Source organism: Rhinolophus sinicus, chromosome 1 (assembly GCF_057876585.1).
Source record: "Rhinolophus sinicus isolate RSI-liver-muscle chromosome 1, RSI-T2T, whole genome shotgun sequence".
NCBI lineage: Eukaryota > Metazoa > Chordata > Mammalia > Chiroptera > Rhinolophidae > Rhinolophus > Rhinolophus sinicus.
The window spans coordinates 205,745,892-205,768,208 of record NC_142501.1 but is presented as its reverse complement, the minus strand read 5'-3'; the positions used below and the strand labels follow the sequence as shown (position 1 = coordinate 205,768,208).

Below are 22,317 nucleotides of genomic sequence, written 5' to 3'. Positions count from 1 at the left end.
AACTGCACTCAAGACCTCAGAACTGTCCTCAAGACCTGAAGAAATGATTCATTATCCTTACCTCACCTCCAGCCAATCAGCTCCCAACACAGCCCTGAACCCCTAACCTATGGTATCTTGTGATTTTGCCCTATAGAATCTGTAACCTACACACCATCAGGGAGCCAGATCTTTGAGCACTAGCTCACCTATGTCTCTGGGCTTTGTGCCATTTCCTTAATTAAACCTCTACTTTCTTTGCTGCAAATTCCTGTTTGTGTCTCCTCGGGCTTGCAGGCGAAATGAACACATTGAGTTCGGTAACATGTAGCTCTGATCCATACTGTACAAATGTCTGCCTAATAGTCCCATGGTGTGGCTTGTATGTGACTTAACCATTCCTGCCCAGATTGATGTTGGTTCCAATGTAGCAGGCTCAGTGCTGCCCAGGGAGTGTACAAACCATACCTTCAAATGGACTCTTAAGCGGCGCCCGGCTAGCTCAGTCGGTAGAGCATGAGACTCTTAAATTAAGGAGCTCATGGCTCACTTGCAGAGATGCAGTCAAGTGTGGCAAGAATCCCTGTGACAAACGTGAGCACAGGTGTTGGGGGAGACCATGAAGGGCAGGTTCTCCAACCTGGCGGGCAGGCCTAAGGAGACGCCCAGTGTGGGTGACACTCGTGCGGAGTCTCATGTCACCTCTAGTCATGGTCTCCAAGTTCAAGGTCCTTTTACTTATCTCCTACAACATTACTGGGAATTTAATTTTATTTCCTCCTGACTTTATCCTCAAAAATGACTATCCTAACACACAGCCCCCTTCTGTTCATAGAAGATAAACTACTTACAGAGATCTTGACCCACTGCAGATAACGTTCAAAATATCCAAGTATCATATTCCCATACTTCGTACTTTCCTGGAAAGAAATCAAAGAGTAGGAAAACCATTAGGATGACTACACCCTACTCTATTGAATCTTGTAGTTATGGTCAAAACACCCACTTATTGGCATACCGATTTAAAAAATAAAAATAAAAAAAACTTACTTGAACAATAATAGAGGAAATATGGTTTGTAATGAAGTCCTGAGCAGAATCCAAAGAGGAAATGATATTGACCACTTTCACCTGGAAAACACAGCAACAATTGACAAGATATCAAGTGTCAAAGGGTTTCATTGGACCATTTGCATATCGATGCAAGTGCTGTTAACTCAGCCCCACACCATCACAGTTTGCTGATAAAAGAGATGACAGAACCAGTGCAGCCTTCTGAGGGCAGGGGGAAGGAGACAAGTACACAGCAAGCATTTACTTTGTGCCAGACAGTGGGCCAGGCCCTTTATCTGAATCACATCACTGAATACTCACAAGGCCAAAAGGAGGGTGTTGTGAGGCTCCCTTCACAGATGAGTAGTTGACCTTGCCCAGGGTCACCAAGCTGAGAAGCATAAGACCTGGGATTTGCACCTAGTTTTTTTGTTTGTTTGATTTGGTTTGGTTTTTTGTTTTTGTTTGCTTGTTTGTTATTTTCATTCCAAAGTCCACACGCTTTGTGGTTTCACACAAATAAAGACAAAACCACTGCCAACCCACATGGCAGTTTGGTGCAAATTAGAACAGGAGCACAGAGACCTCAGGGCACATAGCCTGGCCAGTAGGTCAATGGTTGATTTCCGCCCCCTGACCCTTTATGGAGAGCAGTGCATGGCTGCATGCCGTCACTCTGAAAATCAAGGTGCATCGGGGTAACACAGAACCTGCATGCAGTCACTGGTCTGTCTCCATGTTCCCTGGGCATGGGACACACACTTGTGATATGGCAGCCATGACGAGAGGTACAGGGATCGTCCTGGAGCAGACTAGACCTAACAGTATGCAGGGGAACTGAGTCAGGGCCTTGGTCCATTGACAAATGGCAGGCCCAGGGAGAGTACCAATGACAGCTTAAGGAGCTCATGGTTCATTGGGGGGGCCCAGTCAAGTATGGCAAGAACGCTTGTGATAAAGGTGAGTACAAGGAGCTCTGAGAAAAACACAGGGAGAAATGCAGCGTTTCTGCTGTGGGACTGACATCCCAAACTGCTTATGGGCAGCCTAGTCCATTCCATAAGAAATATTTCCTGAGTTGCCTGTTGGCATTCATTATAGGTGCAAGCGGAATACGACACAGCCTCGGATAGCTCAGTTTCTGCTGTGGGAATGTTGTGGCCAGAGGGAGCCCCCTGTGATGGGTTGTATTAGCTGTTCCTGATCACTGATACCTTTCCAGGCATGGCTGCCCAGGCAGTGGAACATATTTCCCCACCCGAAGGTGATGGCCCTGACTGTGTGACTTGCTCTGGCCAATGGGATATAGATGAATTGGCAGTGTACCGGTTCTAAGTGGGGGCTCCAAAGGATACCTGTGTTTCCGTTCATCCTCTGAATGCCATAGTGAACTCTCCACTAGGAGGACCTGAGCTGACCCAGACGGGAACTGCTCCTTCAGGCTGGGTCTCTAGGTGGGACACTATGTGAAGAAGCCTGGAGTTGACCCAATGATGAGAATGAAAGTTTGTGGCTAGAAGGCACTGAGATTTGGAGGCTGTTTGTTAGGCAGCATTATCTCAATAAAAGTGACTAATGTACCTTCTAAGCTTGTGTCCTGCACACCCAAACACAGCTTTCTTCTGTGTACCTAACAACGTGCCAAGATGAGGTCTGCATTGATAGAAGCACTCAGAAAGATAACGGTAGGAAAACGCAGTTCGGCATTTAAAATGGGTGGATGACAGATACTTTTTTTTTTTTAATGTAAAATACCTGCAAAACCAACATCTCTGAAAATCTGTGTGTGCTTTTATAAAAGACCACGTGACAGAAAAAGAAAATAAATCCTTACCCCCAATCCACTGCTTTCGTTTTGAAGGTTCTGGATACTTCGGTATAAACTTCTCTGGTGAACAAACATAGACAATATTTTCCAACGGATTACATGAAGTAGCAAAGACCTCATGACTTGTGTCCCCCTCCCCCAGGTCAAGTCAGCCATGAAATCCAACATTACTCTGCAATGGTGTTATTCTAGAAAAAACAACAGCCATAATAACAATGTACACCTCACATACCTCAGGTATGAGAACACTGGGGAAAAATTCGAATACGTATTCTAGAGCTTCAAAGGGCGGCACATGATATGCAAGGTGTCATGTTTGCTCAAAGTGGCAGACTACTTAAAATAAAGCCTGCCCAACAAGAATGGTTTAATTTGCATGTTTTAGATGAGGGATTGGCTGATCACATCACTTAAGGCCCAGCTAGTAAAGATTGAAGGCTTTGTGGGCCGTACCCTGCCACAACCACTCAACTTTGCCCTTGTAGCCAAAAGCAGCCGCAGATCACCTGTGAATAGTGGGCAATGGCTGTGTTCCAATAAAGTTTATGTGTAAAAACTGGCAGCAGGCTGGATTTGGCCCACAGGCTAGTTTTCAGAGCCATAGTTTGTTAACCTCTCATTTAGATTGTAGATCACATGTACAGAACAACTTGCCTATTTATAGACAGGTTACCCCAGCTCTGAAAAGGCCAAGGAGTCCTGTGTTGACGTGAATGAAGGCATTTAGGGAACATGCAAAAACCAGCTTAAAATGTTAACAAATTTGTGCAAACCTACACAAACAAGTGTAGCAGAGAACTATGGTACGCACAGCAAACAAATTAAGAAAATTCAATAGGAGGACTTTGTGAATACTCTGATGAATTAGAAAGTCAAGGAAAAAAGGGAGAGAGACGGATGGTAAAAACTAGTTCTGGAAGGTTCTGAAGCTGGCGGTCAAGTAGGCTAACATGCGTCTCCAAGCCTGGGCAAGCTGATCTGCAACTCGCTTTCCACATAGTCTTCCCCTTGAGAGCTGCAAACCTGACCACCCCCACAAGCATAATAACTCCTCCTATTTACAGAGTTTACCTTCATCGCCTGGAACCAGACAAGAACTGGTCCCACTATTGTCAGAGGAGGAAACTGGCAGCTACAGGACTGTGGAGAGGCAGAAGCTGAATATGAAATCAGGTCCGCCTGACTCCAGAGCCCCTATTCTTTCTCTGCTACAAACTGCCTCTCTGGCATTCAGGAAAGAGGCCAGCAGGCAGAGAGAACAAGGAAGAGAAAGTCAGACAGTCGGATGGGAGAGAGGAGAGAGGAAAACGCCTAATTGGGACAAAGAACAGAGCCAATGGAGGCAGAACTGAAAGGACTTACCCTTGCCTTCACATATTTCTCAGCAGGGTTTGGAGAAAAAGAATTTGAGAATAAATAAGTCCAGAACAGAGACCTCAGCACTATAGCCAACTGCATGGCTTTAGAGGGGCCCGGTGAAGGCTGTGGAAACCAGAGCACAGTGGATGAGGCAACCACAGATTTCATCTATCTGTTCACACTCAGATGGAAAAAGACAGGGAAATAAACAGAAAGGTGGGGTGAAATTGAAAAATCGTCTTCTTTCAAGTCCAGCTATTGTCATATATTTTTTAAGTAGTTCAGTTTCTTAGCCCGAGGCCCATTGGACTTGACCTACGTGAGATGCACATATGTCACCAAGCCAACTAGGTGAAATGGATTGTGCTCAGGTCACAGTGAAACGCCCGAGGTTGTTGATTCTTACCATCAGTTGTCCCAAAGGCATGACTTGCTCGTGGTAAACTGTTCTAATTGTTTGTGCATTACTTGTCAGGGACCTTTTCAAGCTTCCGGGGGGCTACAAAGAGAATCAAACAAACAAAGATCAACCCCATTTTTCCAGAGCCTGGAGCTCTCTCTGTAACCCAAGGAGCTGGGTGCAGCCTTCCTGGTAAGATGGTGACTGTGGGCCTGGGGGTGCTGGGAGGGGCCATGTGGAGACACAGAAGGGCGCAAACTGTGAGCAATCAAAAAGCCCACACTCATTAGCCCTTCCTGCGTGCCAGAGGCTTTGTTCCTTCTTTCTCACCTCACCATGAGATAGCCACCGTAAAGCAGCAATACCCCCATTTTACAATGAGCAAACCAAGGCTCAACTGAGTGAGTTTTATTCAGTCCACACTTCATAGTGTTTAGTATATTAATGCCTAATGATCACATTGCCCCCATCTTACAGGTGAGGAAACTAGGGCACAGACGGGTGGAAGGCCTTGCCCAGGGTCCCACAGTGAGGAAGTGGCTGAGTCAGGATTTAAATCCTGTTTGTCCTCTGGAGCCCAGGTGCCTCTTCATCACGCTCTGCGGCTTTTTTAAAGGGGCCACTTACAGCCATTTAGTCACGAGCCAGCAAAGTAGCTGATGGAGGGGAAGCTTAGGGGGCCTGGATGGTGCCTTTGCCTTCCCTCGCCCACTTCTTACTGCGATGCAAAGCACCACATGCAATTTCCCTGCCCGTCCTCATTACCATCCCCTACACTGCAAGGAAAATGTGTGGGCATGTGTTGGCAGTGGAGGGGTTCACGGGGCGAAAACAGAGTGGTGCTAAGGCAGTTCAGGATGCCAACACCAAAGGCAGGGGTCGGGAAAAGCTGTGTGCCCCCAAAGCCGCCCTGGAAACCTTCACAGACTTGTGGGCCACGTGACAATGGCTGCTGGTGGAACTTCAGACATGCGCGAGAGAGACGGTTTAAACAAGGGGTCACTTGGGGTGAAGGGAAGCTTGCCTAAGAATTGTATAGACATGTGACATCTACAATCATAGCGTTTAACCGGACTGTTGGAACTCACCAACTGGTTGGCTTTTCTTTCTAGTTCCTCTGCGAATGACAAAAGATTCACTTTTGTGGGAGGTTTAGCTATCTAAAAAAAAAAAGAGATGGAAAAAAAAACACACAAAAACAAAACTGTTCACAGATACAGGATTTTTAAACCTTAACAATATCTGACAGGCAACAAATTGAACGTAGGTCCGTATAGTAGGGTGGGAAGCTCTCACATAGCTGACAACATTTCATTCTTATTTACACATAGAAAACCATATTGTTTTGTTCAATGATAAAAACAAATGAAGTACTGATTGCTACATGCCATAACACAAATGAATCTCAAAAACTTTAGGCTCTGTGAAAGGGACCAGTTAAGGCCATTAAACACAAAATGTCACATACTGTATGATTCCATTTATATTGAAATATCCCGAAAGGTAAAGTCAAGGAACAGAACACAGACTAGGGGTTGCCAGAGGCTGGGAGCTACATGGGAACGGGGCTTTCTTTTGGGGTGAGGAAGATGTCTGGAACTAGTCAGAGGGGGCAGTTGTATGACACTGTGATTGTATTATATGCTAGTGAATTGTTCACTTTAAAATGGTCAGTTTCATGTTATGTGAATTTCCCCTCAATTAAAAAATAAAAACAAAAAAGCACACATATCCGTGCTCTGATTTCAAGCATGAGCACACAGGTCATACCTCAGCCAAGTAAGCGTCATAATCTACTCGGTCTACTCCTGAAGAACTAAAATCCATAAGGTTTTTTCTTCCTGCTGCGTCCAGCAGAACAATATTGTCAATCTTTACATTCATGTTTTCGAAACTACTGTTTATGTTTCCGGTATGCTGCATGAGTAAGAGAAAAGTTATAAATAAGCCCATTCTTTTCCAATAATGTCACATACTTAATGCTTTAAACAAGCAATAAAATTACACAGGACAAAAAAGAATGTACTTGCACTTGACTGGCAATTTCGTCCTGGTCCTCTTCTCTCCCTTCCCACTCCTTGCCTGCCTCTCTGCCTCCTTCCTTAGGCACTGTGCCAAGTGCTATGTGAGGAGGTGGGGTGCAAAGCAAAATATTGCACCTCTACCCTCAAAGACCTCCAGAGGAAGAGGCAGCGTCATGAGAAAGGCACAAGAACTGCATCAGGACACTAGGAGTGGGGGAGAACCTTCCAAAGCAGGAGATGGGAGGAGGGAAACAGAGAGGAGATGGCTTCTGAGTGAGTCTTGACAAATAGAGATGCTGAAAGGGACCTGTCAGGCTGCATCCCAGGAAAGGAGGCAGCATGCACTGGACTTGGGTGCTAGGGAGACTGGAGATTATGGGAACGTGGTTGATGACTTAGGGTTATCCTTAGAGCCACTAGTTTCAGGCAGTGTGACGTGCCTGTGTCCTGGGCACTTTCCACCGCTACTCATCATGGCGCACAAAGAAAATGACACATAGCGTGATGGGCAAATGTGTAGAGGGCACCTATTTCAGGCTTGGTTACAAAATTATACTTTATTTATGTCTACACGCAAGGAATATTTAGGTAAGATTATCGATACAAAATTTGTATACTGCTTTCAAATAACTATCTTCACATATGAAAACTATCAGGCCATCATGAGGTCACGGTACCTCTGACAGCCTTTTGTGACACCACAGTGGGACAACCTCTTCCCTCGGTATCCCTTGGTATCTCTTCCATTTTGGAAATCCAGAAGAAAGAAGGCTCCTTAGACTCTTCCCTACCTAGCTAAGAAGGCCAGAAGGCCTCGAGGAAAGAGGAAGTGGGGATAGCCTAGGCTAATGTCACCCCAGACCCGGGCAGCTGAACCTCTCTTGCTCCTACTTCCAGCCAGTGTGCTCTGCAGTAGTCTCTCTTCAGAGTCTGAAGATTCAAGCCTTCGGTGTGGGCTCGGGCAAAGGAGAAGGGGTCACTCCATTCTGTGTGCTACCACACTTGCAGCCATGCTATCTCTTGCCATGGGCCAGCAGAGCTCAGGAGAGCCCACCCTGGAGGCCTGCAGCCACAGCCATGATTCATTAGGAATGATGACGGCGTGCGCCATCATTTCCGGTGCCTCATTCCCTCTTCAGGGACCTGGCAGAAAAGGGTGGCCGGTCTTGGAGAGCCAATATCCCTGGGGAACAAGTGGGCTTTGTTCCTCTGGGAACACTGACACTCAGAGAAAAATCTTTCCCTGTGAAGTGTTCTCAGAGGCCCCCTTAGAGCATCTTGCATAACCTACTAGAGAAACGCCTGACTCAAGAAGACAACTGGCTGGGATGGGGGCTGATGGAAGTGTTTTGGAATTTGATAGAAGTAAGTGTTGCACAACCTTGTGAACGTACAAAATGTCACTTTAAAATGGTTAATTTTATGTGAATTTTACCTCAATTTGAAACGACAAAGACAGCTGGATTTAATAAATACATCAATTTCATGATTGGTTCTAATGACTTACCTCTTGAATGTTGAGATGTTCACTAATATTGTAGCGGTTTTCCAGCTTAAGTGTGGCATAAATGCCTTTATTTTCTTTGCAATCACTATGGGAATAGACAGAATAATTATAATCCAGGAAGGCAGTTGTGGCTACTTCTGTCCACTGCTAAAGATGAAGAGAAAGGTTAACTGTTCATCTTTGTTTAATCTGTGAACGTAGTAGCTTTTGAGGTTGACACCGTAAGCAGTCACCAGTGGCCACACAAACCCCAACCCCACCCCCACCCCCAGCGTCCACCATTCCTGCCTTCATTCCCCACTTTACTGAATGTCCTATTTGGGGAACAGATCCAATAGGTTTGGTAAATACATCCTTCTATCTGTCTCCTTAGTGCTCCATTCAGTGCTGTGAGGGATAACACGTTTACAAATTGGGGTGAAATAAATGCTCATTTAAAAAAAGCAAAAAACAAAACAAAACTTACTAGAAACAGGTGTTACAAGGCATATCATGGGCTTTATTAAAAGATTCTGTCAAGCCCCTGTCAGACTACCTCCCTTAGTAAGCTTCACTTACTAAACATGGTTGGATGTATATTCTAATGGCAGGATAGAGACAGGGAAGGGGCTACAAACATCCAGCTGGTCGGGACACTTTGGCTTGAAACCTCACTTGGCCTCACCTCTCTGTTCTTCCCTAAAATGGGAAAAAAAATATGCCTCCTTGACTGAGCTAAAAAGGGTAGGTGTCACCTGCCACCAAGACAGCCACAGCCACTTTCTGGGAGCATCTCCTTCTGGTTCTGCAGCCAGAGCCCTCTAGCCCCGAGGGATGCATGGGAGAAGCAACTTTCCCACATCCCTAGGAAGTGTGATACTGCTCTCCAGGGAACCCCGAGTAGGTTGGTGTTGTTGGAACAGAGAAGTCAGTGCACTAACAACCAGAGGGAAGACTGGAAATTCTGCAGGAGCCAGAATCACAAAGAGCTGGGATGGTTTAATCATGCACAGACACTGACGGATTAATAATGTCTGCCTAGAACATGCTGTTGAGAACTATCTGGAGACTCTCTGGGCTGAGTAGAAGACCACAATCGATTACCAATATCTGCCATGAGGGCTAGGTGTGAGAAGGGTGGACATATGTGCCACTCATTTGTGTCTCTGCTGGAAAAGAAGGGGAGCCATTGAAACTTCAACCCTTTTGAACAGAGAGAAGTGGAGCCACTCAGGATCACAAAGCTCCTGGTAGTAGAGCCAGGACTGGGGCCTGGGCAGCATGACTACACAGCCCGGCCCTTTGCATATCTGGGATTTGGCTCCATCCACTGAATTCTTGTTACATGGCATTGACTTGGGGTGGGGTAATTCTTGAACAGGAGTTTTCACAGGATCCCATACGCATCTTAGGGTCACCTTAACCAGTAAGTCCTAGTCTCGAAGGCTTTCAGAGGAAACACTATCTTTTTGGTCTTATTTCTACCATTTTTTTGCTAAGACTAGAGAACAGTTTAATTATGAAACAGGAAAGTCTCATCGTTAAGGTTGAAGACACTTTGAAAGCAAAATTCTCGTTCTGGAAAAACAACATTTGAAGTAGCAAAAAATACATAATGCAATTATTCATACCTGTAAACTTGTTCAAAAGTGAGATTAATATCCGGTTTGTTAAATACCATGCCAGAGAGATAGTGTTTCCAATTCTCATTTAGTAAATATGGTGTGTCCAAAATCTGGAACAAATTTTAAAACTTTTTTTAAAAAAAGACAGTTTTACTCTAACATACATACATATAATAAAACTAATATTCTGTTAAATATATTTGTGAGATTTTTCACGTCATGATTTTCTTCACTGATTTTCAGTTTAAAACTAGAAAATAATAGTATGATTGGAATAAATCAATTGACCACTGAGTAGCATCAATAGGAATTACCAAAATTACTTTTTTTTTTTTGAGACCACTACACTACTTTTTAGCAAAACAAACACATTATAAATGGGAGAATAGACAATTTGATTCAGAATAGCTATTATAAAGCCATGAAGCAATTAACTACCCAGCTCTTAACTACTTCTCTCTAAACAAAATGAATTAAAACTCATAATTCTCTGACTTCACATCATATACATATATTAGAAGAGCTAATTAGTATATGACTGCATATATGCTTGAAGAGGGTAAATGGTTTTGAAATATCCCCTACTTTTTAAGAATTCCTTTATAATGATTTAACACAGTATGAATGAAGTCTAGTTTGATGTCTTCTTCTTATTATTATTATTATTATCATTAATTTTATCAGAAGGCCAAATGAAGATAATTTGACAAATTGATGCTCCCAATTTAATTTTCCTGAACCAAATGAACAATTAAAATGCCATGACAACAAGTGGCCACTTTAATAGTCATTCACTTGATTATATAACAGATTTGAGGTAGAAAATATAGAAATAAAACAGAAATATATTTTTAAAAATCAGGATCTGGAGAAAGACATTGGAAAGACGAAGTTAAAAGACAGACATATTGACCAAAACTTCCTTCTTAATTAATGAAGCTAAATTGCAAAATGGCCCCCTAGAGCCTGTTGTAGTTGGTTTTAGACGGAGAAAGGGAGGCTTGAGATCAGTTTCTAACTGCCTCGTCTGATTTCCTCCAGGGACAACTGTCTGCCATGAGGGGCATCATTTATCAGTCTCTTTTGCTCCAGATTCAGGGCCTCAAGCCATCTGTGTGGGCAACTGTCATCTGGGAAACTTTTGAAAAGGAACTTTCTGGAGTATGGGATGAACCCAGGAATTTATCTCTTGATGTTTCATTTGAGAACTACTGCTGAGGAGAGTTTTATTCTCCCAAAATATGATCATGCCCATTGAGGTGTAGGTCTTAATTCTAGCTATTGATTTCACTTACATAAAAAAAAAAATATATATATATATATATATATATATATATATATATATATATATATATATTTTGCTCTGAAAAATAGAAGGAATCTCGACTTCTTGAATGAAAGCCAAACTGCTCATCTTTTTGCCCTGCTCTTGATGAAACCCGTAAAGATACAGAGAAGTCAAAGTTTTGGCTAACGCCCTCCCATAATGGTCACAAAACCCACATTTACCTGGAATAACTTCTTGTTTTGGTAAGGTTCACAGACCAATTTTTCCACATTTCCACCCACAACAAAAGTAAAAACCACAATGGTCATCAATATCCAACAAAAGAGGAAACTGATTCCAACCCCTCTGGAAAAAAATAGAGACAAATAAAGTTAAGGATTCTACAAGCCAGTACTCACTAACTCTACCTATTCAATGTGAAAAATGGGCCTGCGGTCTTCAGCTGTTTGCAGTTTAAACAGGTCTGCCTACCCAGAGTGAAGACAGAAAGTGGTGGGCCCTGTGTCTCTAAATACCTAGACACATAGGTATTTAGAGAACCCTTATGGATTAGTCCCTGGTCTGCTTGTAGTCCAACATTCTGGTTCCGACTTGGGCTCTGAATCAGTTGAGTGAACCAAGACTTTCTGCAGAGGATACAGTGAGTGGGGAGGTTCTGAGGCAGGAAATGTACCCTTTGGAGTATGAAAGAGACCAACGTGGCTCTACATCCAGAGAGAGGACAGACAGTGGGGTAAATGGCAGCTCGAGAGGCCGGTTGGGTGTACCAGGGAAGGCCTGGCGAATCCAGGGAAGGGAAGCTACTGAGGAGGAACACAACCCAGTTCCTCTGAAGAAGAACACTCTTGGAAGAGCCTGAAGGATGGGGTAGACAGGCAACCTCTGTTCTATATCAAGTTTCTAGAGTTTCAAAGTGAACAAACTGGAAAACCATATAGAATAGTGTCTGATACCATGTCAGTCTGTAACAAGTATCTGGTAAATGGATGAATGGGTGATGGGTGGATGGATGGGTGGATGAATAGATGGATGGATGGACAGACGGATGGAAGGGTGGATGAGTGGATGGATGTAGGGACAAAAACAATGGAAATCAAGAAAGCAGACTTGGAAATAATTTTCGTGATAACTGCTTTAAAAAGGAGCTCACCACAAATAAATAGTGTTGTCTAAGCTTGTCTACCAAAGTGCGACCAATTTAGAGTTTTCTTTCACTTTTTTACACTTGATGAAATTGCCCATACCGACAAAAGTACCAATCACAGCAATACACTTACTCCACTGGAACTCAGAGTGCTCAGCCCAGAGGCCACTGGATCCACGTACCACCAGTCACCTGCTCTCCTCCCTGAATTACCCACCCCCCATCCCCGACCCTGCAACATGGCAAGAAAGAGCAAACACTCACGCCATAAGGAAGATGCCTCCGGTGTTTGAGATGCAGCCTCGTCTGGTTGGGGTGGCATGCCGGTCATAGCCAAATATGCCACACAATAAGCCCAGGTAATAAAAAATCATGATGAGAGTCAGCAAACAGCAGACAACCAAGCTCGCCAGCCACCTGGTGAAACAAGCACAATGTTATTTATACATGAAAGAGGTGACATTATCATAACACAAAAGCTGTCATACTAAGGCTGGAGCAGTTGAGTAATACTTGGCAATAAAATATTAGATTCCTCTGTTAATTCTTCAGAGGATGATACTGCTGTGAAAAGATGCCTTCCCACCCCTAGTCTTCCAACCCAACCCACAAGGAACCTTAATTTTTCTCTTGGTTTTGAACTGTTCTCACTCCATAGTCATGGGATTATTGCTTCCTTCCTTTGCTTTTCTTCCATGGGGCTCATAAGCAGGGTTCACTCAACTTCTCTAAGGCTACTGGTAGCAATGATCCTTAAGACTTTTACATTCTTTCAAAGTTCTTGATGCTATAAGTGCTTATTATAATAATGATAAGATGTGAACAGATTATGACTAGCCAACAAATAAAGAAATACTGGGCACTTTTCCCTCATTTTTCTCTAAAATATTTTGTGGTTGCAGGAATATTTGGGGGGTGTTTTGTTCTTTACTGAAACAGAAACTCCCTACGTGGTGAGTACATTGAATATTTTAGAATTTCATGAGCATCCTAAATCAAATGTCTGCAGAATGCAAACCTCAATTTTGTAATGGTCCTGTGAGACATTTGAGGATAATGGATCCTCAATTAGATCTTACTGGCATTCCTGGAATGTACAACAACCTTTTCCAGCAGCTGAGGGTAGAAATGCGTCCCAACCTTGAAAACACTGAAAAATAAAGAATTTACTTCTGGGACAAAAGCCAACACTAAAGCTTTTTATTCAATTAAGAGCAATCTTGATAATTATAATAGTAGCCACCTGTACTCATTCTGTGGCTTTTGTTCCAGATACTGGGGACACATAATTAAATAAGCCACGGATCTGGCCTCAGAAATCTTTTACAGTTAATGAATGCCTCATCTGTTTAGTTAAATTTCTTTTTAACATAAAGCTTATTGTCTCCAGGCAGGGTGAGATGAAAGGAAAGGGGAGCTGACATGTATAGAGATCACTGTACCATTCTTTCCATTTGTGAAACTCTGACCTCAAATGAGATTGTAAATTCATTGAGGGTCTGTCTTCTGTTTGTCCTGATACCCATTGGGGTGGCCTAACCTCATGGTAGGAAAATGGCTTGTTGAGTATGAGGCTATAATTAAGAGCATAGGCAGATGGGGGTTGAAAACCCACCTCTGCTGTGTTGTTGCTGACCTTAAGTGAGTCTAGAGCCTGTTTTCTATAAAACGGGGCTACATATAGGACACAATCCAAGGGATTTTAATGACTATTCAAAGAGAGGTCTTGCATGCAATGGTGGTGGGCGCACTGTAACTGTTCCCCAAATGCTAGCGATTATTGTTATAATTTATCCTGTGCTCTTGTATAATAAATAACCCGAATAGGAATGAAAGTGTCTGAATTTCCATGGGTTTGGGCAGTAAGGATGGTTCCGGCGGCAGGTCATGGCTGAGACTTTCAGAGAGGAGAGTGAATCTTAGCATCTCATCTGATCCTCTAAACACCTTCCCTCCTTAGCACTGCATCTGACAGGTCCACAGGCACCTCCCAGGGCCAAGCCCCACCCCTAGCGTTTTCAAATGGGGCAAACGACAGTTCCTTACCTGGGCTCTTTGAACAATTTATTGGTTTCAAGGATACTCTTTCTGTAAGAACCGACCTCTCCATATTTATTTTACAAACCAGTGATGAAAAGAATGTTATCCAAACGCCTTTGCCCTTCGTAATTATTATTAAGTTTTAAAATCCTGTGACATGCCTACAGATTCTATAAGCCACTACGGACACCATCATTGCAAATTATTGAAAATTTGGCTAAAAAAACTAAAAAACAACAAAAAAAGAAAGAAACACTTCATGAATTTGCATGTCATCCCGGTGCAGTGGCTATACTAATGTTTTTCGTACAGTTTCAATTTTAGTATATGTCCTGACAAACCGAACACTTCAACTTTTTTTTCATGAGCATAAACTAAGATGAGCACATACCAGGTTATGCCCTGTTTGTACAATCTGCTCTCATAAGATTATCCTGGTCATAATGTCAAATTTTTACCCCGTTCCATAGCATGGTTCACTCTCCTAGTTGACCTGCTCAAAGGAGGCACGCACCTGTAAGAATCATATTCTTCCAATGTGGGTAATTTTTGATGGATGTAAGTCTCAATGTAATTAATGGGATCCAGGAAAATCGACAGCTTATCCTGAATAGCAATCTGTTCATTTATATTTTTGATAGCTGAACCAATGGAATTCAAGGTACTTTTTATATCTGAAAACAAAGATACGTCAGTTATGCATTTTCAAACATACAGGAAACAGAAACTTTGTTTTGGACCCAAACTGAAAAACTTGAACCACTTTCAGTTTTTCCCGTACTGTGTATGTGTTTAAAATATGTAAAGTTTCTGTAACAAGCATGAATGCAGCCAAGACCATCAAAAAGCAATTACTTAACTAAACAGCAAGCTATGAGCGCCGACGTAAATGATATGGTGCTGAAATCAAGCCAGAGTTTTCTTTCCCTTATTTCATTAAAATAAATAAATAAACAAATAAATAAATAAAATAAGGCTCTCTTGCTTAAAACGTACTGTGTACGTACCTACCCTGGGTCAGGCACTTTTCTCAATGCTAACTCATTTATTCCACTCAGGTAGATATTCTTATTCCCAGTTTACTAACAGTGACCCTGAGGGCTCACAGAGGTTAAATAATGTCCATAGGCCTCTTTTTCAGAAAGCGCTAGAAATGGAATTGGAACTCGGGTTTCTCTAAGTCTAAAGCTTCTGTTAAATGATTTTGGAGAAATAATTTAGTCACATAATAATTCTTCCATCTGAGAAACGGCATTCGGGAACACAGTGATTCTCTAGGACCCAGTTTTTGGACAAGTGACTCAAGGCGATATTTTTGTTAAAGTTTTGCTTGGCTCATACAAACTGAGACTTGTTAAAGTATATCCGTGTTTCTTAGATGCAAAAAGCAACAGTCTTCCCAGTGGTCATACAGATCCATTAATATTCATCCTAATCTTTCAGTGAGGAGAGAAGTTCTAGTTTTCTGGAAAGTGTGTGTCCACGATGACAGGTCCTGGGATCAAAGCCACCTGGGATCAAAGCCACAAGATCGGAAGTTGGCTTTATCCACAGCAATTCTTGACATGGACATAGTACGAAAAACGGATCAGTGAAAAGTCCACTGATCCTGAGATCTGTGCAGCAGCAGAGGCAAGATTAGCAGTTCTCATAATGCGACCTCAGGGCTGCCGGTGAATTCTGGGTAGGTGGCAGTGTGGTCCAAAATGGAACTACATAGAAACGGCAGGAAACTTTTTCAAAGTGTGTTGTTCATGAAGACATGAAACCTCGAGAGCATGTAGGAGGAGACTGTTTTTTGCACAGTGGCTCACTTCCTCCTCCAAATAGCTTGTGTACCAAAAGACCCCAGGATCCTCGACAAGCTGACTCCATGGGCCTCTTTCTAACTCTGGGATTTCTGGGAGTTTGAGAGATGCGGTATGCAGACTCCCCTTCTCCTACGAACAGTTCCCTAAACTCAGAATCAGGCCCCTTCTACTTCTCAGGCTGCCCTGACCTCCCACATAACACAGCTCCCCAGCCTTGCCAGCTTTGGTGACTCTGTATGTGCCTGGAGCCCTCTCTTAGCTTCAATTTAGATGTTGCTTCCTCCAGGAAGCCTCCCACTACCCTCGCCCCACCTCAGATCTCTTGCATGTACCTCGTCATGTATCAGAGTGTGGAAAGCGGCATCTGTATACATGCCTAGCCAAAGGGTAGGCAGGGTCATGCCTTACTCAGCTCCCATCCCCTGAGCCCAGCAGAGCCTGGCACATAGTAGGCACTCAAAATATGTGTGTAGAGTAGGACCAAATAATCAAACACAAGCGCTAAGGGTTTCTATTTGTTTTTGGAAGGACATGAAAATAAGTCAGGCTGATGGACTAGCACTCGCCCAGACCTGGGAAAACTCTGGCTTGTTTTTAGGTGGGATACTGAGCAATGGGCCTCACTTACACACCTCGCTTTGCCAGACTTACAAGGGAGGGCTGCACATATTAGCAGGAGAGGTCCAGGAAGGGGAAACAGAAAGTAAACACAGAGATTAGTAAGCAGGTCGCTATCAGACATCCAGCAGGCATTAGCCTTCAGATGCTAGCATAGGAAAGCGTGACCTTTGTCTTTGATATTTTTATACTTTCTAGTAGAAACTTAGATTCCAAAAAAAAAAAAGGAAACCCACAAAACATCTAAAGCACTATGCAGTGGGATAAAATACTTTTTACCCAAAGTCTTAATGAACTGAAAGAACTCTCTATTAAGAAAAAAAAATATCAAATACCTCTAATACAATATTTTAAAACCACTTAGTCAACAGAGAAAAAGAAGAACTGAGAAGTTGATATTTTAAAAAAGAGAAGCTAATCTTACATAGCTTCAGAGATTTCTCCTCTTAGTAAATAACCCAGGTTTATCCCCATTTCTACACAAAGAAATGTTACTGCATTGTTCCTCTGTACATTCCCCCTAAATGCTATAACCTAAATATAGTGCGATTTGATCATTTAACACAGGTACAATTCACTCAACATCAGTTCCGTCTCCAAAACTGTAAGTGACCTTAAGAGCCTAAAAGACCATTAAGTCTGTCAGAGAGCAGAGGAACATTTTCCTCAAATGACGAAATACATACTTATACAGAGTATTCCTTTAAAAATCAATGATAAGTGGTTTTGGAAATACAACAACCTCCAGTTTTTCCCCCAGTGAAAACAATCAGAATGTGACCAAACCATGGCTGTTGTGAGCTTTGACAGCTCACGATGAGGGCCGGTCCTCTCAGCATGATCCTTAACCCCACAGCTTCCCGCCAGCAGGATGGTGTTAATCCATGTTCCATGGGAGATAACTATTTTTTAAAATTTACGTCACTGAGTGAAGGTGGCACAATCGAAAAGCCCTGATAGTTGTTTGGTTTTCTAGGTTTCAGTGAGAGTGCGTTTTTTTTAAGAGGGAAAAAGAACAATACAATTCTTAATAACACATTTCTTTGCACAATTCTAAACAAGGAGAGATGCAAAATTATTTCAAACTGTGAATCTCACCTGATACCATGTCTGTGGTTTGGTTTTGCACCATCTCAGGTATATCATTAAAGGATTTATTGCCCTAAAAAAAAGTTCACAATAAATTGATGTACATAATAAGTAGAAGAGCCGTTGACTAGTATTTATTTTTAGCTTAGTATGGAGTAGAGAAGGAAACTAAAAATGTAGCATTTATCTTGAGGCAGAAATTATCATCACATAGTCATTTTAAAAGTCTAAAAAAATTCCCTTTAGAGAGGACTTTCTTTAAATTGTATGCATTAAAGATCATGCTGAAAGTTTTTAATTTTTAAAATACTTTTCCATGTATCTATACCAGTGTTTCTCAATTGGGGGCAATTTTGTCCCCCAAGGAGACATTTGGCAATGTCTAGAGACACTTTGGTTATGTGGGGATGCTACTGGTATTGTGTGGGCAGGGGCTGGGGATACTAATAAATATCCTACAACGCACAGGACAGCCCCCAACGCAAAGAATGATCCAACCCAAAGTGTCAGTAATGCTGAGGTTAAGAAACCCTGATCTGTACAATGTACCATGTGTAGATATAAATTCATATATAATGCCTAGATATACATTCATATATAATGCCTATGTATGAATTTCTAATAATAGAATCTTGTTTTGCAATGCAATTACAAAATACAATTAGAGATCTAGTCTCACAGGAAACAACAGTGTCCTAAAATGCAGCTTATAGAAAACACAAACTGTAGTGAGGCTAAAAGGAAAACACAGACAGCCACACCAAGCTAGATCACTTTGGGGCTAAATCCATGGCAGGAAAATGTCGTTATTTCCAAGTCACTCAATTGAACATCCTACCTTCCCTCTGGAAGGGGTGTAATGTGTGTTTCTTAACTGTCCGCTGGTATATTTAGCCACTGGTATATATCTGCTAGGGAACACTGTCGCAATTAGAACCTGTTCTGAACTGAATGCCTGTGTCCCCCCAAAATTCGTATGTTGAAATCCTAACCCTCAAAGCAATGGCATTAGGAGGTGGGGTCTTTGGGTCAGGAGAGTAGAACCTTGTGAATGGGATTAGAGCCCTTATAAAAGGGGCCCCATAGACGTCTCTCTGCCATGTGAGGGCACAATGAGAAAATGGCTGCCTGGAGCTGGAAGGGGTCTCTCACCAGAACCCGACCATGCTGGCACCCTGATCTCAGATTCCCAGCTACCAGCACTGTGAGAAATAAATGTCTGTTGTTTTACATCCAGTCTATGATATTCTTGTTTAGCAGGCCAATCCAAGGTCCAAACTTTATAATATTTATAGTGCCAGTTAGGTTCCACTTTAATCTAGCAACAGTAATACCATGAAAAGAACATCCCCAACTTCTGTTTCCTAACTTAGGTGACTAAGTTACCCAGTACACAGGAGCTTGTGTTGGTTGTCTGTACACCTGACCCCTCTACATTTATGTGTGTTGGGACGTGTGCAGGTCACACATCATAGGAGGTTTTATGGCTGGAAGGAGCCTGGCAGATCTCCTAAGTCAATTTCTTTATTTAATAAACCAGATGACACCAGAGTCCAAAGACTAAGAATTTTTAATGACTTGTTTAAGGGGATACGTACTTGGTTTATATGTAGATGAGTCTAATAGGTATTTGATGATTTTTATACCCATGCTAAAAGACAGAGTCAAGAATAAAAATTCTGCTCCATTTCCTACAGAACCAGGACACTCTTACTGAATCTCAATCTATAAAGAAATATTTACTATGCACTCAATATCGTGGTCGAATAAATAGCAACAATGAGTAGGCTAGCAAGGAAATCATGCTATTCTAGACCAATATGGTCCCTACCTTTTTCAGGGATTACAGTCCAGTGGGACTACTCAGACATTAAAGTGATAATGACAAGGAATTGATAATTAAAGTGATAATTATGAGGGTTAACAAAGAATACTTGTGATGCTGTCAGAATGTATTAAAAAGGGTTTGACCTGGGCAAGATGGCTTCGAAAGGCCTCATTAAGAAACTGATATATGAAGTTTAAAGTAGCTAGCACTTAGTAGCCTAAGTGGCTAGGCAAAGGAGAGGGTCAAAGAAGCGAGTGCCAGGCATAGGGCACAGAATGTGCAAATGCACAGAAGTGGGAAGAAACAAAACCAACCTGTCTGACTCACAGGCAGAGTGGGAGAGCAGCTTGTATCAGAATCAGTGTGGGGTCCAGCACCACACCCATCAAAGTCTAAGCCCCAGGAAGGCAAGATCATGATTTTCTTTTACTTCTTTTGGTCCTAGCATATAATGCTTTGCATATAAAAGATGCTTAATAAAATTTTTTGAATTGAAATGATGAACTAAATTACCTGGAAGTTAACCAGGTAAGGTAAGGTAATTACCTTTCTTGGCAACCTCTTTCCAGAACTTCTCTGCTTTTTTATTTTCACTTATTTTTCTTCTGTACCAGTCTACTCTTTAAAATGTAAAATAAGCTACTGCATTTTCTCCAAAAAACATACCTTTTGAACCAGACTGGACAAATCTGTTCGAAGAACATCATTAACATTATCAAGTTGCTTATCCAAAGATGGGAGCTGAAAATGTATAAAACAAAACGTAAGGCAAGGTAGTTACCTCCATAATTATTTATCATAGAAATCGGAGTCATCTTACATCCAAGTTCCAAGGCCTCTGTATCATAGAGTGTGATCTAAGTTTCTTTTGAACAATAGAGTATTATTTGGTGAAAACACATGTAGCTCAGAATGGCCTCTATAAGCACTGAGTTTTAGATGTTTGGAGTTCTCCTGCTACAGTCAGGTAAAAATTAAGGAAAGGAATTTAACACAGGTTGAACATGTGTGACCTCAGAATTTCAGGTACTGAATACTGTTGAATAAAGTTGTAAACAACCTTTTTAAAAACACATTTAAAAGTAACACAGTCCAGTGCTTATATTGGTGAGTGCTCTAAAACAACTTTTTCATTTTATACTGTACATAGATTTAAAATGTTCTATCTTTTTACCAATACTGGGACAAATATCATGGGCCTCCTGACACGATGTACCGAGAAGGACACATTATCACTGGGTAAAGGGTGCAGACAGGGGTTCCTTGTACCAGCCTTGCAAATTTTCTGCATGTTTAAAAGCACATCAGAATAAAACGTTATCCCCAAAACAACTTGATCTCAAACAATTTAAATGCAAGTATGAATCCTAGGCTCTAACAATCTATTAGATAACAACAAACATGACTGCAGTAGATATGCAGACGCAGATATTGAATGTGAAGTGTTTGAATAAAATTGATTCATGGAATGTAAAAGTGAGAAAAATATAGCTATATTAAAACATTGTTTTATATAAAATATGATATATATATATGTGATATATACATGAGATATATATATATATTATATGAAATGTGATATATATATATCACTATCTTGATAAATTAAAAATCATGAATAGACATGATTATTTTATCTATATCCCAGAACTTTATATATTCAAGTTGCTCCAAATTCTGTTTTTTTTTCTAATCTGAGAAATTACCTTACATTTACATATACGTGGTTAATATACTACGCACATCATTGCAAAATATATTTTAACTTTTAAAGGTCTGCAAAAATCCATTCTGCTTCCTTTTTTTCTTTTTAAAGTTGAATTCATTCTGGTGTTTTATCAAATCAATCGCAGAGAACTCTCAAGGGGTTCCCATTGTTCCTTCTCTCCTGCTGTGACCATTACAGTGCGATGATCAGAATACTGGGAAGGCCGACAGAGACCCAGGCCACTGTGTACCTGACAGGTGTACCCAACCTTAGCCCCGCCCAGCTGGTCCAGTGGCACTGCCCCAGAACAAGGTCACCCTCCTCACCTCATCCACATTGGTGTTGTCATCCAGCTGGTTTAGAGTCATTCTGATGTCATTGCAAGTGGCAGTCACTGGAGCTACAGAGCACTGGGGGTCATTGAGTGATTGCTCCAGGTTCGTTTTAATGTCACTCAGGCTGCTATTAAGTTGTGCAGTTGATCTTTTCAAGTCCCGTAGGGTATTGTTCACGTTCAACAGGGCGTCTTTGGTTTCTTTGATTGCTGTGGGAACACAGTGTGCTTCAGAACAGAGGCATGCCCTAGGCTGGTAATGGTCACATCCCTTCTCATCTACGGAAGTCCCCTAAAGGAACTTGAGATGAACGTGTAAATGTCATTGGAAGACAACTAGAGAAGCCTGCGGCGAGGGACAGTCTGAAAACAGGGACATTTGCTGGCCTCCTCTGCCAGCCACTCCTACAAGCTCAGCTTTCCTGCTTGGGGGCTCTTTCCCACAAGAAGCAGAAGCAGGCACTAACCCAGGAACACAGTGGGGACATTAACTGGCAGGCATTGGAGCAGCAACCTCAGGAAAACGTGTCACCACCCAAGCATTGCCCAACTTTGAAAAGGCCACCCGACAAGCTAGCATCTTCGATCCCAAGCAGTTTGAATTCTCACTGAAAACTGATCACACCCAGACATACTTTAGCTACAGATATTCAAAGAGCTGTAATTAAACAGAGCAACAGTCAAAAGCACAGTTTTGGATTCA

The 22,317-nt window shown here is 42.0% G+C and overlaps 1 protein-coding gene and 1 non-coding gene across 4 annotated transcripts in view; both read right to left on the bottom strand.

The window, feature by feature from the left end:
• PROM1 (prominin 1) overlaps positions 1-22,317 on the bottom strand; it is a 93,787-nt gene that overhangs the window by 6,094 nt on the left and 65,376 nt on the right. For all 3 annotated transcript variants that reach the window (XM_019713028.3, XM_088792764.1, XM_088792765.1), the window contains 14 exons: positions 21,607-21,824; positions 20,239-20,313; positions 17,754-17,817; positions 14,741-14,900; positions 12,451-12,603; positions 11,264-11,387; positions 9,761-9,864; positions 8,151-8,235; positions 6,390-6,536; positions 5,708-5,779; positions 4,626-4,718; positions 2,867-2,920; positions 1,030-1,110; positions 831-899 (listed from right to left, as the gene is read on the bottom strand). In XM_019713028.3, the coding sequence (XP_019568587.3) occupies positions 831-899; positions 1,030-1,110; positions 2,867-2,920; positions 4,626-4,718; positions 5,708-5,779; positions 6,390-6,536; positions 8,151-8,235; positions 9,761-9,864; positions 11,264-11,387; positions 12,451-12,603; positions 14,741-14,900; positions 17,754-17,817; positions 20,239-20,313; positions 21,607-21,824 (1,499 nt within the window). The remainder of the gene's footprint in view (positions 1-830; positions 900-1,029; positions 1,111-2,866; positions 2,921-4,625; positions 4,719-5,707; positions 5,780-6,389; positions 6,537-8,150; positions 8,236-9,760; positions 9,865-11,263; positions 11,388-12,450; positions 12,604-14,740; positions 14,901-17,753; positions 17,818-20,238; positions 20,314-21,606; positions 21,825-22,317) is intronic.
• Positions 14,468-14,572, bottom strand: LOC141570258 (U6 spliceosomal RNA). The gene has a single exon (XR_012494265.2). It is a non-coding gene; the product is annotated as a U6 spliceosomal RNA (small nuclear RNA).